The 17215-nt window shown below is 46.2% G+C and overlaps 1 protein-coding gene across 2 annotated transcripts in view; it reads left to right on the top strand.

Moving 5' to 3' along the window:
* The window catches only part of USP43 (ubiquitin specific peptidase 43), an 88903-nt gene that overhangs the window by 43047 nt on the left and 28641 nt on the right, over window positions 1-17215 (top strand). For both annotated transcript variants that reach the window (XM_081895017.1, XM_081895016.1), the window contains 3 exons: window positions 9807-9899; window positions 11707-11842; window positions 12227-12371. In XM_081895017.1, the coding sequence (XP_081751143.1) occupies window positions 9807-9899; window positions 11707-11842; window positions 12227-12371 (374 nt within the window). The remainder of the gene's footprint in view (window positions 1-9806; window positions 9900-11706; window positions 11843-12226; window positions 12372-17215) is intronic.

Here is a 17215-nt window from a genome sequence, read left to right as displayed (position 1 = left end):
GTTAAGAACTTAATTCGTTCTGGAGGTCCGTTCTTAACCTGAAACTGTTCTTAACCTGAGGTACCACTTTAGCTAATGGGGCCTCCTGTTGCTGCTGCGCCGCCACCACGTGATTTCTGTTTCATCCTGAAGCAAAGTTCTTAACCTGAAGCACTGTTTCTGGGTTAGCGGAGTGTGTAACCTGAAGCATATGTAACCTGAAGCGTATGTAACCCGAGGTACCATTGTACTGCATCAGTGGGTTAGTTTTGGAGATAATCAGGTGACTGATTCTGAACTCCCTGCACCACTGTGGTATTATTCTCTTCCTTTGTCCATCTGAGCTGCACAAAAAATTGTAGGGACATGATTGGACTGCAAGCACACCCTTGCACCCGTGCAACTGCATGCACCCCTGCTGCAGGTCGTGACTTCAACAGCAAGTACCCTCTTTCAGAAGAAGTGTCCCCCTTTCCTTACACCACCCCTGTGCAGACAGAGAGGCTAGTGAAGTGTGGAATGGAACAGAACATGGCACGGCTCTGTCCCCCTTTGTGTGGCCAGGGGTGACTCGCCTTAGCACAATCTTGCAAGCCTAGCAGCTCCTGACTCTTTCAGCCACCCTGAGCTGGATGCAGGCCGAGGGAAGCATCGCAGCCGTGCTTTCCTTAGAATGCACGCACATGCACGAGGCTCCTGCTGCTGACACTGCTGTTTTGTGTCTCTGGCGGTGGGATGAAAGAGCTGGGAGCGGAGTGAAGTTTGAAGCTCCCGGTGTGAGGCTGCTCTCAAAGATAAGGCATTAATGACTAGTGCTCGCCAGAGCTTTCCATTGTAAGTCTCTCTCCCCCCACCCCACTGTGCACTGAATAGGGTGAGCCCTTGCTCTAGGCCACAGGAGGAGCAGGGACACAGCAGCCAAGGAAGCAGACGAGGCTCCCACATTTGTCTTCCAATCATCAGAATTTAGTGGAAGCCAGTGCTGGACTTGCCTCCACCCTTCCCAGTATCTCAAGGGCATTGGCATCTCTTTCCCAAAGAAGGGTTGTGCGAACAGAAGGAGAACATGTGGATGCGTTAGCTGAGCATGCTGCCATCCAGACTTATCACTTGTGTTCTGATTCTTTTGTTGAAGTAACAGGTGTCACTCAATTCTAAAACGTAGCACATCTGTAGGGGTTTCTTCCCATTTCACTTGCTCAGGCCCTTCCTCTGGGTTCTGCGTAGCAGCTGTCCTGCCAAAAGGGCATTGTTGTAGTTGGGACGGGGAGAGGGGCACACACTCTGCTTCTTATATGGGTGGCTAAAAGAGCCAGGATTTGCCATCAAGTTTTTTTTTCTTCTGACCTGCGAATAAAACCTGAGCTTTTCCTTTGAGGAATGCAGTGATCCTTTCCCCCATGTGGTCTTTCCATCTTCTTCTTGAGAAGGGATGGCAAGGAACCTGAAGGCACAGGGCTTCTGGATCACTCCTAGAGGATTAGAGGTCTTTGGCACGTGTGCACTTGTTAATCTTTAAGGCATCACAACACCCATTGTTGCTGCTGCTGCTGTTTCTACTCTGAAGGGAAGAGTAGAAAACAAAACTCCAAGCCCTGGAATCTGGAATTCTAGCCAACTCAGCCAACTGTGAACTTGACTTGCTTCAAAAACTTGGGCTCAAATTGAATTAGCTGTATTATTCCCACTGCTGTGGCCCAGATGCTTGGTCAGGCCAGCAGAGGTCCTGCAAGCAAGGTACGTATCTGTGAATTTACAAAATATCCAGGAGCAGGTTCTGAATTTTTGAGTGTTTATTAAGAAATTTGGAGACACTGTTGCAACAGACATTTCAGTCACACTCATGCTTTCCTTTATCGTGTGGCTGCTGAACATGCATAGGTTTGGAGATAACAAATTCTGCCCCTGACCTACATGCATTCATTCAAGGAGAGCCCTGTCTATATTGCTTCTTCTGATCTGTGCACATTCTGCAGCCATGTAGCCTTGAACAGGTATATTGTGGCAGGCTCCAAATGTGATAATTGCTAAATCTGAATTCGACTTTGCCCTGTTACAAACTACAGGAGGAATTGAGCATTGTGCTAATATGGTCATTCCATCAGTGTGAGCATTTTTGCTTGTCCAATGGAATGATTTCCCTCCCACCCACCCACCCACCCACCTGTGTTGCTCTGGGGGTTCTCTTAACCCCCCCGAGTGGATTTTGGGTGGAGAGGAGGAATCAACATTGTGCTAGTGGGTGTCTTTGCACTGGTTTCTGCCCCTATGTTTTTCTGGGTAGTATTCAGAAAAGCAAAAGTGCAAGTCAAAGTGTTGAATAAGTCAAGAGATAGGAAGAATTGTTTTGCCTCTAAGCTGCTGAGTAGGTTTTCCATAAGAGGAACTGAGCTAAATCAGACCAAAGGTTCATCTACTCTAGTAACCCACTTCTCACAATGATGAACGAAATGCCTCTGGGATGCACACCAGTTGGACATTGTTCTCACCTGCTTCTGGTCCCTAGCAATTGGCATTCAGTGATACCCTGTCTCTGAATGCAAACGTTCCACAAAACTATTATTGCTCCTATCCACGGATAATTATTGAATTCATTTAATTTTTAAAGGCCATCTGCAAGATGAATAGAGAACCTAGTGCCTTCTAGATGTTGTTGGCTCCAGCTCACATCAACCCCAGCTCTCCTGGCCAATGGTCAAGGATGATGGAAGCTGTAGTCTAACAACATCTGGAGGGCTACAGGTTCCCCATCCCTGATCTAGCCTGTTGCACTCGCCAGTTGCATGACCACACATTTTTTTATTATTTTTGCATTGTGTGAAGAAGCACTTTCACTTCTGTATCCTGGTTTCCTGGTTATCTCTCATGCTTTTCTGTGTTTGCTTGTTAAGCCTATTTGTTCTGCAGCACATAGAATTCTATGTGTTTGGATATTTTCTTGCCAACAAAATCCCATTGTTTCCTGGAGAATTGGACATACACATCCAGCCTTTATTTGGAGAGACTCCAGTCTTTACCAATAAGGTAGGAAGAGAAACAGCTATGATGCTGTTATCTAGTACCTGTGATAGGATCAACAGCTGCTATCACAGCATGACCAAAACTGGAGCAGCTGCTGTTAGCTAGCACCACAGATCTTCAGGCCAGTATTTTCCTTTGAGTATTGTGCAGTGCTGCCAGAGCTTGTGTGAAAATATGGAAACATATCCTGGCTTGGCTCCAGTTTTATCAGTTTTGAAGTGCATCAGCTGGGCTTTTTGGTCCATAGAATAAGGCTTGGTCATCCCTATTCCCGAACCACATCTGCATTGCTTTGTTATATTTGGAGAACAGAAGAAGTGCCTTAAAACAACCAGCAAGCAGAAAGTGGGTTCTGGAAAGGTTAAGAACCCTTTGAGATGAGTTGTGCTTAGAAAATCAGATGCTGGCAAAATCTTCATGGAATTAGATTGATGACACCTGGACTTGTCCTCTGTGCGGCACGCAAGCTGGTGGAGCAAGTGACACTTGTGGAGCCAGAATGAAGCTGACAGCTGTTAACCAAAAAGGCTGCTGCATTAAGGGGCTGGAGCATGTCAAACAGGCTTTAGTAGAGTAAAGTGGCTTAGAGATTGCAAAGTTAAATTTATTCCAGTGCATGTGGACCTCTACAGCTTGTGCTTAGAGGACCTTATGTAGGGAGAGAACTAAATGAAGCAAGTTTCTGCATTCTGGAGGGTGGCCTCAGTTGAACCCCACGCCGTATGCCAAAAAAACCTTGGAAGTTTGTGTCGACAGCAATGGGTGCCACTTCAGGGGCAAAAGCAATCAGTGTGGGAGATCTCCCCCTTCCAATGGAACTGGAGCAAAGTCAGATGCTCCATCTGTCTGAGTGGCCCATCCATTGTTGCTGGTTCTACCTGTCACTTAGTCGGCAAATTGCCCATTACCAGATCTGCAGAATGCCTTGTGTTAGTTGGGGCCACAGATTGCGCTGTCCAAGGTGGTTTCCGTTGCATTTTAAAATCTGGGCAAGTGTCATCTGGCAGAGGATAAAGTGTGTCACATTTGAATACGTGACTTGTGTTAAAACTCTCGTTCAGTGGTGGACGACCCAAGAGTGATCTTCCTCATAAAGATATCTCGGGGGAAGGAAATGAAGGCTACATCTGTTTGCGTGTTGCCTGCTCAAGACATCCAGTTCTGCGTACAGTGTTGAGTTGAGTGGAAGAGCTCATCTCATCACACACTGAACAGTGATTGGGTGTGAGAGTGATTGTGTGGCCCAGTGTAATGTGCGCTCTGTATTTTTGCCTAGTTGGCAAGTGACTTATATTTATTTAAATATTATAATCTGCCCCTTCGTAAAATATATCACGCAAAAATATAAAATCCGTAAAACATAATCCAAAGCATGAATAGATATTGGTTGGTTAAAAAGAGAAATGCAGATTGTGAAGGACTGTCTAAATAATACTGTTTTCACATTCCAGGAATGGTTTTTGCCAAACCTCGACTGCTAAGGAGCTCCACAGAGTAGACATTTGTATTCCCCCACAGATCCTGGCAATGCACAAACCTTCCCTCCCTTCCCTCATAATGACAGATATTTTGCTAATAAATGGATATTAACTAGTTCACTTGTCACACCCTCAGCCCACCAGAGGTGTTCTCAGGGCTGTTGACACCCTGCTACAGTGGCGCCTTGCAGCTATTGCTTCCTATGAGGTGGGGAATTTGCATTAACCCCATTCCCATTCTGGAGGAGCAGAGGTGGGAGATAGGAGAGGCCAGCCCCCCAATCCCCCATATTCATTCCCAAGTCTCAGACTTGCACTGCTTTGCTCCGCCGTGTGACATTGCAGCCATCTCCATGGCAACCCGTTGTAGTGTTTGAAAGGGTGGCTGGCGTGGTGGTAGCTAGGCAAACGCCGCCGCAGGAGCACACGCTAGGCTCCAGGAAGCCACTTTTTCAGCACCTTACTTTCCCCAGCTGATATCCATGCAAGCAAGCATTTCCACCTGGAAATGCGCTCAGAGAAAAAGGCACCCTCATCCCACCCTGCGTTGCTTTGCATGCCACACGCCACTTCCCAGCTTGCATCCTGTGAACAAAAACAGCCTTTCCAGCAGGAAATTGAAATGGCCCCGTGTGACAGAACTGGCCCCTTCCTGAGCTCTGGAGAAGTCTCATTTTGGCGGGCTTTATTTCCTAGCGAGCGTGAGCCATCACAAAAACTAATAGAAGTGCAGGGCAGTTGCTCTACGTGGGGTTCTGCCTGTGCTGTGTGTTTTGTGTGTGCTCTGCAAGGAGCATTAAATTCAGTAGCCTGAGATTTGCAAAGGGAGAGGGGCAGGTTTCTAGCCCTTATGGCAATTAAGGTGAGTTTAATTATTTTTGTGGGCAATGGTTGGTGTAATCTCAGAAGCCAGGGAGGCAGGTTGGTGTGCGAGGGAAGGACAGGCAGCTAGGAAGCAACAGGGTGTCATTACTCTTTATATCTCCATGCCCTTCCATGTGCCTAGTGGAGCTGAACAATTATTGCGGAAGAGAAATGAACAAATGCACACATTTTATCGGTTTCCAAAATTGAAAGAAGTTTAGGTTTTAATTAAAAATAAAAAGGAGCACCCAGGACTCCTTAAATAGTCAACACAATTGCACCCTCGGTTAGCAGAGGCTGTGTAGTTTTGCTCCGGACCACATCATAAAAAATTGCTGCAAATCTGTTCTCCGATAGCGCCTACATGTGGTGGTTGCAATTTCCATGGTATCAGAGGCAGATTTAAGAAATCCACCTTCTGCAGTGAAGCAGAAGAGCTTTAGATCTCTCCTCGCTGAGCCAGCCTCCCCCACCCCCAGCCTAACCCCATGTGCCCCCCCAAAGGCCCCCTTTCCCATCCTGCTGGTTGGCAGAGAGGGACACGCCAGGCATGCCAAGCGGCTCTCCACTCCCCAATTAATCCCTTTCCCATTAATGCTTATTAAAAAGGGCTGCTTTCATTTTCAGCCTGCCAACTTCAGATCTGTGCGTCAAAGCCTGTCTATATGCAAACGATCTATTAACGGTGCAGTGCTGCTCCGCTCTGAGCTGGCTGGTGAAGGAATGGAAAAAGTAGGGCTCGGAGTTTGGCTTGACTTTAATTTAGGACGCGAATGTGTGTGTGCGTTTGAAGGGGGGGGAGGACATGAGAGCGAGAGCTCGGGAGGTGAACTGGCTATTTCCATTAAATATATATAATATCCCTGCGGAGCTTGGATAGAGCACTTCTTCAAAACTTGGTACCTGAGCGGGAATGGCAGCAGGCGGGAGATTGAGTTTGCCAGTGTTTCTTGCTCATGCATGGTCTTTGGGTGGGGGGTGGGGGGAGCCACCACAGCGCCATTGATAGCCATTCTTGTATTCTGGCACTGTGATCAGGGAAGGTAAAGAGAGCCCCGCTGGATCACTCCAAAGTTCCTCCTAGCACAGAATCTTCTTTCCCACAGTGCTCAGCCAGATGCTTCTGCGCAGCCCAGATACAAAGGGAACAACCCTCTTCTGTTCTTTGACCTCCCCCCCACCCCGCCGCCCGCCCAGCAACTGCCTCTGAGCTTGGGGTTGAGCTATTACGGTCAATAGTCACTGACAGACCGATTCCCCCTCTGCGAATTTCTCTAATCCTCTTTGGAAGACATCTAAGGTAGCGCCCGTCCCCACATCTTTCTGGTGGCAAATTCCATTAGCTGTGTGAAAACAGTACTTTCTTTTGTCCCTCCTGAATCTACCCCTTCATCAGAATCGTTGTGTGATCGCAAGTTCTACTATTATGGCAGAAGGATGGGGGGGGGAGATGGATCTCTTTCCCTCTCTGTTTCTCTTTCCGTGCATAATTTTGTAAACCTCAGTGCCATTCCCCCCCCCCTTCAGGCATTTTCTAAACGAATCCCTCCCCCAATGCTTCAGCCTTTCTTGCGTGGGAAATGTGCTCCGGCTCCCCTATATTGAGGCCTTTCCTTAAATGTGTGTGTGAGAGAGAACTTGGAGTCCTATTGCAATCAGAGACATCCATTTCCCCCTTTGATCTTATCCGCTAGGGCTCTTCTTACAGTTAAGCTATGGAATTTGCTATCACACGGTGTAATGATGGCTGCTGCCTTTGGCAGCATTAAAAGGGGATTAAGCACATTCATTGGGATAAGGCTATCTTGATGGTTATGTGTTAACTCCAGGATCAGAGACACCATGCCTCTGACATGCTGGGAATCGCAAGTGAGGAAAGTGCTATTGCACGCAGGTTCTGCTTGTAAGCTTCCCATAGGAATCTGGTAGGACACTGTTGAGAACATTAGTGGACCAGATGGGCCTTGGGGGCTTTCCTTATAGAATCATAGAATTGCAGAGTTGGCAGGGACCACAAAGCCCATCTAGTCCAACCTTTTGCAATGCAGGAATCCCCTCTTCCAGCGTGGGCGTGAACCCATGACCCTGAGATTATGATTATCTACTGACTGAGCTGTGTTCCTCATTAATTAAATGATGATGTGGTGATGATGATTTGGAGGCCAAATAGTGCACCAGATGTCAAATTCTGGAGAGAGGGGAGGTGGTCTGCTTCTCCTGATGGTTTCACCTTGGCAAAGTCAGACTGCTAGTGCATGCAGTGTGGTTGTGTGAAAGTGAGTGGGAGCAAAAGAATGCAGATAAAAATAGGATTCGGTGTCTTTTAAAATAATATTTCAAGGGTAGCTGCAAAGAAGGAGATAGGGCAAGCTTTAAGTACTGAGCAAAGCGGCTCTTGCTACACAATACCTGACTCCCCAGCCCTCCATAACAAATACCAGCTTCCTAGAGGGCAAATTTAAATGTAAATGATGGCGGTAGTGGGGGGTTAGACTGTCTCCCAGTGCTGTGCCCTTGATCCAAATCTTTCCTTCTCCCCTGCAACACCTTATAACAAAGAAAAATCCATTGGCCAATCTGATCTCCTGTCACATTTAGTTTGGCCATTAGTCTCGAGATGTTGGCTGCAGTTTCTCGATGGGGGGAGGCCAAGCATTCAAACACCTTCTCCATTTTTGTTCCTTCACAGGTACAAGAGCTGAGCCTTGTACATGTATCTGCTAGAACTCTGTTAATGCAATGGATTGGTCTAACTGAATGTGGCTACCATGCCAAATCCTATGTTGTGTAATGCACGTTGCTTCCATGCCTACAAATGCATGTCCAAAGGGGTTGTTTTGGGTCATTTCTGGTACACATTTAGCAAAACTGTGCTACAGAAAAGCAGATGCAGTAGTGCTTTTGGGTGGCATGATATGATGAAGGGTGTTACCTGCGTCCTTCTGAAAGCGCACTAGTATATTTAAGTGAGACTGCACCACTGATGAAAAAGGGACTTACCTGAAGTATCCAGGTAGGTGAAGATAACTTTCTATTATTAGGGAGTAGCTGATTGTTTTCCTTTCTAGAATGGATTCAGCCCTGCATGTTGAGTCTAACCCTCACTTCTTCCTTTTGGGAAATCTTTTATTTTTATGTCACATACTGGAGCCTGAACTCCCAGGTAATCTTGTTAGGTGCAATCCCATTAACTGGCTAGGACTTGCACCACTGAGCCAATCTCATTAAAAGCTGGTCTCACTTCCGATGATCAGCTCTGTTCACTGCTGAGGAAATAAGTCCGCTTCTGGTGGAATGGGCTAGCCCTGCTAGGTGGAGGGCTACTTGTGGAAAACCCACTCCTTACTGCTGAACTGGAGCAAACAACACGAATTGCCATTTGTTCTGATTCAGCCTTAAAGAGCAGTTTTCTTGGGGAAAGCAGTGGGGCAAAAAAAACCACTCTGACTTGGAGCTTTAAAGGGTGGACCTAGAAAGAGCAGGGATAAGCCCTGCTTGCAGTATTGTAGCTTTGGTCTTTCATCTGTTCTTTGAAACCAAGGGTATGTATTGATATGCATCAAGGGGATTGCTTCAGTCAGCCACAAATCATCTTGGTGAAGCACAGAATGTCTCCATCACAAAAACAGATCTGGCGCTATGAGGCTACAAACAAGTGTCAGGAAGAGACACCATGCTGGATGAACAAAATGTGATTTGGTTATTACAGTGAACTCAGTGTTGGATGTGAGCTGAGGGGTCAGCTTTGTTTTTCAGCATGTGTGTAAAACATGTTCCCACCCCAGGGCAACTATGGGAGAGAAAAGTTTCATTCAGCGATAAGAGCTTCGAAATATTTTGTAGTATCCACCCTGTAGATAAAAGAATCACTAGCTGTGGTCACAGTGACATAGAGGATGAACATGAGTGTAGTAACCAAAAATGTTGTTGCCTGGGGGACAGGGAAGAGTGTATTCATTTATGGCAAGTCAATTTACAGGGATACAAATTTAGAACTATTAACTGTCTGATCTTAAGCTCCTCAAAGTGACTTCAGTATCATGCTGCTTTTGATAATACTCATAGACTGAGTGCAGATTTCCCTTGTGGTCATTCTTCTGTGGGGAGTCTACTGACTCAACCCTCTTTTTGTAGAACAAGGGGGCCCCTGAACAGCCCTTTGGCTTGAGCAATGAAACTGTACCTGTGAGATTAAAATGGTAAATCTAAACAAATTTACTGGGAAGCAAGTCTCATGGACCTCAGCAGTGTTTATTTCCAAATTGTTAACGGGCAAATTTGACAAGGGGTGACCTCCGAGGACCTTAGTTATTCTGCATTCCACAAGTTCTCCTTTCAAGCCTTGAGGCCAGATATGAGCTTCAGACTCCTAGAATACAAAATGTGAGGTCAGCCCTACATTTTCACTGGTGTAGTTATCCCTTGACACGGGATCTGACAATGTTTCTCTCCCTCCCTTTCTAGGTCCTCCTTGACTTGCCCTCACTGCCTAAAGCAGAGCAACACCTTTGATCCCTTCCTGTGCATCTCATTGCCCATCCCTTTGCGCCAGACCAGGTATGTGAACCAAGTACCCACACTTTCTCTCCCAGATCATAACTAGGGAAATGGTGAATCATTCTAATCAGGTCTGTGTCTCTTCTGCATACATTGACCCATAACTCCCTTGCACCCCACTTCTGCATGAATCTATGATTTCAAAGAAAAGCTACATGAAAATTCACATTTTAATATTCATTTTAAAATGTATTTTGAAATTTATTTTCTTTCAAAATGTGCATGCATTTTGATATGTTCTTGATCCGCAAACTCCCTTTGAGTTCAGTGGGGTTTACTCCCATGGAAGTGAGTCCAGGACTACAGCCTGAGTTCCGATTCATACATTAGTCTGGGAGGGGGAGGATTATCAGGTCAGCTCCTAGTGAAATTAGCAAAAACAGAATTGCTCAGGCATCCCTGGTCCAGCCTCTCTGAGTAAAGATCAGTGAAGTGGCCTGCTATTCCCCCCAGGCAGATTTCTTCACCAGCCCCATTTCAGGTGCTGAAAAGCCTGCATATTCTTAGTTTTCCTCGAGGAGAAAGCAGACTGTCTTTTTGTCCAACCAAAGCAGGACCTTTCCCCTCTCAGAATCAGTGCAAACAGGCTCCTCTGCACATCTGTTTGGAGTTGGCAAGGCAACTGCAATGGTCACCTACAGAGATAGCCCTGTTCACTTGCACTTTTGAGGGTTCACCCCTCACTCCCCCCCAGCAAAACGGTGTCTCTCTCTGTACATGTTGGCTCAGCAAACACACACACACACACACACACACACCAGCCAACAGCAGACAAGCAGTAACTAGTCCATGCTGTCCATTTATCGGCATGGTTCTACTAAAGCAAGCATTAAAACCAGGAAAGTTTTTTTAAAGCCTTTAAAAATGCTCCCAAGATGTAAGCCATCACCATAACCTGTAAGTCCTGGGGGGGGGGGGAAGATATTTTCCTCCATTTACTTGGTAACTTTACAAGGATGTTGTGTTGAGTGGGAATGAGGAAATGCGCCCACCCCAATAGGTACATGGGGCAGCCATCTTTATTTCTGTATACTTTCCCAGGAAGAGACTTCACTTTATGATGTTTGGGTGCTTACCAGGAGTGTTGGATTGTGTTCATAAATTCTATAGACCCGCCCACCTGCTTAATCTTCACTCGCCCTCTGTAGATTAATCCACATTATTCACATTTATCTGTTTTTGATCCACAGATGGGTCTGTTGTTCCTCCACCCCAGTGGGTAGTTTCACTCCCAAATGCGGAGCTAACTAGACTCCTCTGACATCTCTTTTCTGATGGTGCAGGAGTACATGCGGAATCTGTCCTGTGCAGACTGCAGATGAGCCAGTAATGACTTTCCCCTCCAGCTAAAAACTTGCAGTCACAGCCAGTCACCAACTTCCAGCAACGGCGCTCCCAGTTCTGCTTGCCATGGCTGATGCTTGGTGCATCTTTTCTTTAATAGCTAGAGGGCTTACCCAGGCCTCTGGTAGGCAGCTCCCGTTTGTCAGCTGTTGCTGGAGCAAAGGAAGACAGAGGGTTGCATGCAGGAGAGAAGAGACGGGTGTATCTAAAGCAGGCATGGGCAGATCTACAGGCTTGTAGGATCTACTTTGCTGTTAGGCTTTTTTGATGTTTGTTTACTAGAACCCTGAGAAGTTTGGGAAGCCCAAACATTAAAAACTTCACTGTTCAGGGCTGCCTTCAGAACTAACAATAATTTTATAATTTATATGGGTCCCAGGGCTCTGGATGCATCCTGTATCTCACCAGGGTGGGGCAGGGCTGCCATTTTTGCTGCACCATTCTAAGTTCCCTTTCCCTCCAGGCCTTTGAACGTCACCCTTGTCTTCCAATCCAAGAGCCAGCGATTTGTGCGTGTGGGCCTGGCTGTGCCTCTCCTCAGCACCGTGGCAAAGCTGAGGGAAATGGTGGCAGAGGAAGGCAAGATTTCACCTGACCAGGTAAGCCAGACTTGTTCCTGCCCCCATGCTCTGGGTGCCCTTGTTCCCTGCAAACTGCATACAGTGGTACCTCTGGTTAAGAACTTAATTCGTTCTGGAGGTCCGTTCTTAACCTGAAACTGTTCTTAACCTGAAGCACCACTTTAGCTAATGGGGCCTGCCGATGCGCTGCCGATGCCCGATTTCTTTTCTTATCCTGAAGCAAAGTTCTAAACCCGAGGTACTATTTCTGGGTTAGCAGAGTCTGTAACCTGAAGCAATTGTAACCTGAAGTGACTGTAACCCGAGGTACCACTGTATAAGCCAAGGAGGTTTTCCTTTCTCATATACTGCCTATGTCCTCAAGCCTTGCAAGGCCCTGACCATTTCACTCTGCCGCTCCAGGTGATCCTGGCTGAGCTGGGCCAGTCAGGATTCCGGTGCTCCTTCTCAGACGATGAGGACCTGAACACCATCGCAGAGGGCGACAACGTCTACGCTTTCCAGGCTCCTCTCTCCTTCAGCAGGGCCAACTCTTCCCGCCTCTCAGGTGTGTCCTGCTGTTGCTGCTGGAATGCATTCTGAATGTCCCTCCAAAAATGCCTGTCAAATAAGCTCTGGAGAGGAGGCCAAGTTCTTCTCCATCCCCAGGACCCTGGGCCCCTGCTCTTGTCCAGCTGGCTTCTCTCTCCCCCCTCTCCACATGGAGGTGCCTGGCGCTCAGAGCTTTAGGTACTTTTGTATCAAATGGTGAAAAGTTGAAGAAAATAATAATTCCCTCCACTGAGAATTTATCCCCCTGCCAATTCCATATTGTGCTCAGCCTGAGGGCCAAACCAAATATCAACATCAACAAAGCTGTGTTCTTAAATCCAGATTGCTGCAATAACATACCTGCCAAGTGCCCTGTTTTATGTGGGATGGCCCCATTGGCTTTGAAGGTGCCCCAGCCTCTGCCTTCGCCCCAGGGTTCATGTGGATTCATGTGGCTGGTGGGCAGGTGGGCAAGGGTGAGCAGAGAGCAGGTGGACAAGGGCAAAGGTGAGTGGAGATTGGGTGGGCGAGGGTGGGTGGTTGTCTTGCTTTGCCCTCCCAGAATGTTGCAGGATATGCAATAATACAGGAAGCCTTTTGTGGAGGAGCCTAAATTAAGGGGCAAAAAGTGCTGTGTACAGCTAACCCCCACTTTCCTCAGGCTTTTTCCTTTCATCCCCCCAGCTTGCTGCCTTTCTCCCTGCTCGAGTCACTTCCAGTAATGGGACCCCCCCCAACTGGAAGTCAAGGGGTAAGGAAGGGAGAGGGGCTGGGGGGTATAAATTGAGAGAAGAGCTTCTCTCACCCACACATCAGTTTTATTCCTTAAACAGGGGCACCCATCTCCCCCACCCACGTTCTTGGCCATGGCAGCAGATCCAGGTTTAAAAACACTGATCTGTTGATGCCCATATCTAGCATGGCCTTGAGAAAGCCAGGCAGCCGTGTGACAATCATGTGTGAGGGACAGGATGCTCAGTGACTGAGCAAAGATACTGCTGCCAAAAGTAACAGCCTCAGAGCCGGGCAATTTACTCGGCACTTGTTAAGAACGTAGTACCTGTGCTGATGTTGTGAAGGTTGGGATGCTTTGCACAGTGGCACTCAGAAGCCAGCGTGAAGGAAAGGAGGAGGAGGAGGAGACGCCCGATGCAAGAGGAGAGAGTTTTCCTGGCTTGATGGGATCACAAGGAGGCCAGTAACTTTTAACTGAAGACTGGCTCTATCCATCAGCTTGCCCTTGTCTCCTCCAGCCAGCACAGATTAGCCACAGTCACAGCAAATAGCCTCAGAATGAGTGGGCTTTAGGGGCGCCGAGACTCTGTCACTTTAACGGCCTCTTATTAAGATCTACAGTCTTGTGATTGCATCATGAGGCCTCTGGGAAATACCTTTTCCCTGCAGAGTCAGAGGACCTTCTCCGCCTCCGCTGGCAGCTTTACTACCTAGCTGTGCAAAAAGGCATTTTTCCTTGAGTCCGCTCTTTGTTTTGCTTTCGGCTGGCTCTGGCAGACTATGAAGAGGTGATACACCTGTAAGGCTGAGACGCAGTTGCCGGGACCAGGTCTGAACTGACAAAATGGGACAGCTGCTTCTGAGAAGAATTGGATGGATGCTGATGCATTGATCAGCCCAGGAACCTCTCCTGTGCCCTTGGTCCTCTTTCTCAGCCTCCTGACCTGATTTCCTTCTGAGAAGTTTCAAGTGGTTTAGTACTGAACACACAAGTGGGTGTTGTTGAAACTGATGCAGCTTAAGCTTGCCTCCTCCTGCTTTTCTGCAACAAGTGTGTTCTTTGGTTCCTTCTTTTTGGGGGAGTCTGGAGAGCACGTGTGGTATAGTCCTCATCTGCTAGGGTCATCTCAGAGTTGTTTGAAAGCACCTCTCTTTGCCAACTTGGGAAAATTTGCGCATCATGGAGGCTGCAAGGTTTCACCAGGAGGCATTAACTTTCTGCATACAAGGCGAGTTTGATACATAGGTGCATTCACAAAAGTAGCTCCACACATGCATTCAGAGGTGGCCCCGGGCCATTTGGGAAAGCTGATTTCTGAACAGTGAATTGCTCAAAGGGTGCTTCCAGACCATTGCTATTTTCAGGTGGGATTCAGATCATGTACCAGGAAATTCAGGTTGATTAATCAGGTTGATGAATGAATGAATGTTAATATGGTGCTCTTAAAGCAAACTGGCTTACTCCCCCAGATGGGACCTTTTTGTAATAAGCAAAGTGGTAGAAAAATACACTGGGAAGTGTGGGATAAAAGTTGTATGGCATGTTGTCTAACTTCTCTGCAAACAAATAAGAAATGAATGCTCAGTAAATCAGTGACATCACGTAACCTCCTTGCAAACACTTGATAAACCTGTTAATTTTTCTGAGTGTTTCAATGCTGGGAGACACCACAGTTCACTAGAGCTTTTCTTTTCTCCCAGTGTTTGTTTGCTGCAGCTATTTCGCCCCCTCTCCACCCCCACTTCCCATCTGTTCTATTCTTTATGATTCCTTGTTGTGGCAAAAGATAAATAAAGTACAACAAGCTGATATTTTGCAATGAGTAACTGGTGCGTATTGTTCTGTATGCAGTTGGGTTTTCTTTTCTTTTTCTTTTGCACCAAATATGCAAGGTCATATTTTATCAGGAAAAGCTCTTACATTTTAGTATGCTTTGTTTCCCTAGTCCTAACTTGTTACCAATATGAATCACAAAATCATAAAATTGTAGAGTTGGAAGGGACCTTGAGGATCATCTAGTCAATCCCCCTGCAATGCAGGAATATACAGGGACCGAACCTGCAACCTTGGTGTTATCAGCTCCATGCTCTAGGAAGCACTATTTGGACTACAAAGCTATAATCCAGGTGAAAGGCAGCATTAGATTAGGAACACTTGTAAAAAAAAAAAAAGACAGAAAGTACTAAAAAATTTATGGTATAAAAGAAAACTTATTGGCAGAATCAGACTGAACCTTGCATTGTATGATTATAAGTTTGTAGGGAAGTTAACGGAAACTATATAAGAAATATGTAACTGTACGGTATAAGATAATCAACAGATAAAGTACAGCGAGACTAATTGGAAGTCATTTTTAATTTCTTGTTTTACAAGTTTTACAATCGTTCACATCATTGGGAGTACAAAGGATGTTAGTGATAAGAATTGTGTTGTTTCATATATTGCTTTGTTGTTGTTTAGTTGTTTAGTCGTGTCTGACTCTTCATGACCCCATGGACTCCTGTCTTCCACTGCCTCCCGCAGTTTGGTCAAATTCATGTTGGTAGCTTTGAGAACACTGTCCAACCATCTCGTCCTCTGTCGTCCCCTTCTCCTTGCGCCCTCCATCTTTCCCAACATCAGGGTCTTTTCCAGGGAGTCTTGAGGTGGCCAAAGTATTGGAGCCTCAGCTTCAGGATCTGTCCTTCCTGTGACCACTCAGGGCTGATTTCCTTAAGAATGGATAGGTTTGATATATTGCTACTGCCTGTCAATTCATAGTTTGTTTATTTGATTGTATATTTGTTTGTTGGTTTGTTTGCTTTCCTGGCAGAAATGTATCTATTTTAAAATTATATGTGTATATATATATATATATATATATATATATATATATATATATATATATATATGCAGGTTTTGGTGTCCTCGGGTGTCTTCCCGTGTAAAAGTTGGGGTGTCTAGGCGACGTTTCGACGAGGTCTCACTCGTCATCTTCAGGCTGGTGTTTTCGGCTTCTTGTTACTGGAACAGAGCAGGATCTCAGTGTTTGAGTTCCTATAAATACTGTTGAGGGGGTGTGGTGTATAGCCTCCAGTGTTCTGGGCAGAGAGGAAGTTCCCAGGCTAGTGTGCCTTTTCTTCTTTTGTTCCTTAATTACTTGAGGGATATCTTGAGTGATTTCTTGAGTGATATCCTGAGTACCACTTAGGTGGGTCATTAGGTGTGGATTAGTTGCTAAAGTCTTTGTGTCTTGACCTCTTGAACTTTGTGAAGAGTATATATATATATATATATATATATATATATATATATATATATATATATATATATGAGAGAGAGAGATATGAACATTAGGAACACTTGTTACAGGATAGGTACAGACCAACTTTCTCAACCTGGGATCCTCCAGATACCTCCCCCCCAGCATGGCCATTTGGGGAGCACCAGGTTGGGGGAAGCTGCTATCTGCCCCTAAGCCTGCTTTACTATGGTGTTCTGCCTCTGCCTTTCAGGCATTTGGGGAATGTTATGCTGTGAACTAGTTCATGATGTACAGCAGGAAAAGATATGCCCATACCCTCTCCTGCACAGCATTCCAAGGTTTCTCAGTTTAAGCTTGAAACACTGGAAATGGTTTAGGTTTGTGGTGATAATGCAGCTATATCGAACCATTCAGGGGAAAAAAGCCCATGGGAAAAATGTCTCCCCTAACGTAGATGAAATGGAAACAGACGTGATTTGGCTGTTTGCAATTGCTTTCATTCCAGTTATTAGCAGGGAGATGAAAGAGAGGTGGCAGGCCTAAGATGGGACTGAGAATGATGTTGGACTCCACCTCCCATTGGCAGGTGTCTCAAAGAAGGTGAAAAGCCCTAGAGTTCCCCCTCCACTTTCACAAGTTGCCTGCTCCCATACAGGACCAGTTGTTGGGAATTGCAGGTGTTTGTGCATTCATCTCCAGCTTGCAGTCTTCCTGTCTGGTCAGCAGGCTCTTCTTACCTTCTTCTAGTTCCATGGCTACTGTGCAAGCTCAGGCAGGTGTACCTGGGAAAAACAACAACAAGGAGACAGATCCCCTCCTGGAAACACATGAATTGCAAAATTCTGTTTTATCACAGGTAGTGAGTGAGTCTGTAGAGCAG

The sequence above is a fragment of the Podarcis melisellensis genome (assembly GCF_964234715.1).
Source record: "Podarcis melisellensis genome assembly, chromosome: 2".
NCBI classification, from domain to species: Eukaryota; Metazoa; Chordata; class Lepidosauria; order Squamata; family Lacertidae; genus Podarcis; species Podarcis melisellensis.
This window is presented reverse-complemented; position numbering and strand designations above follow the sequence as displayed.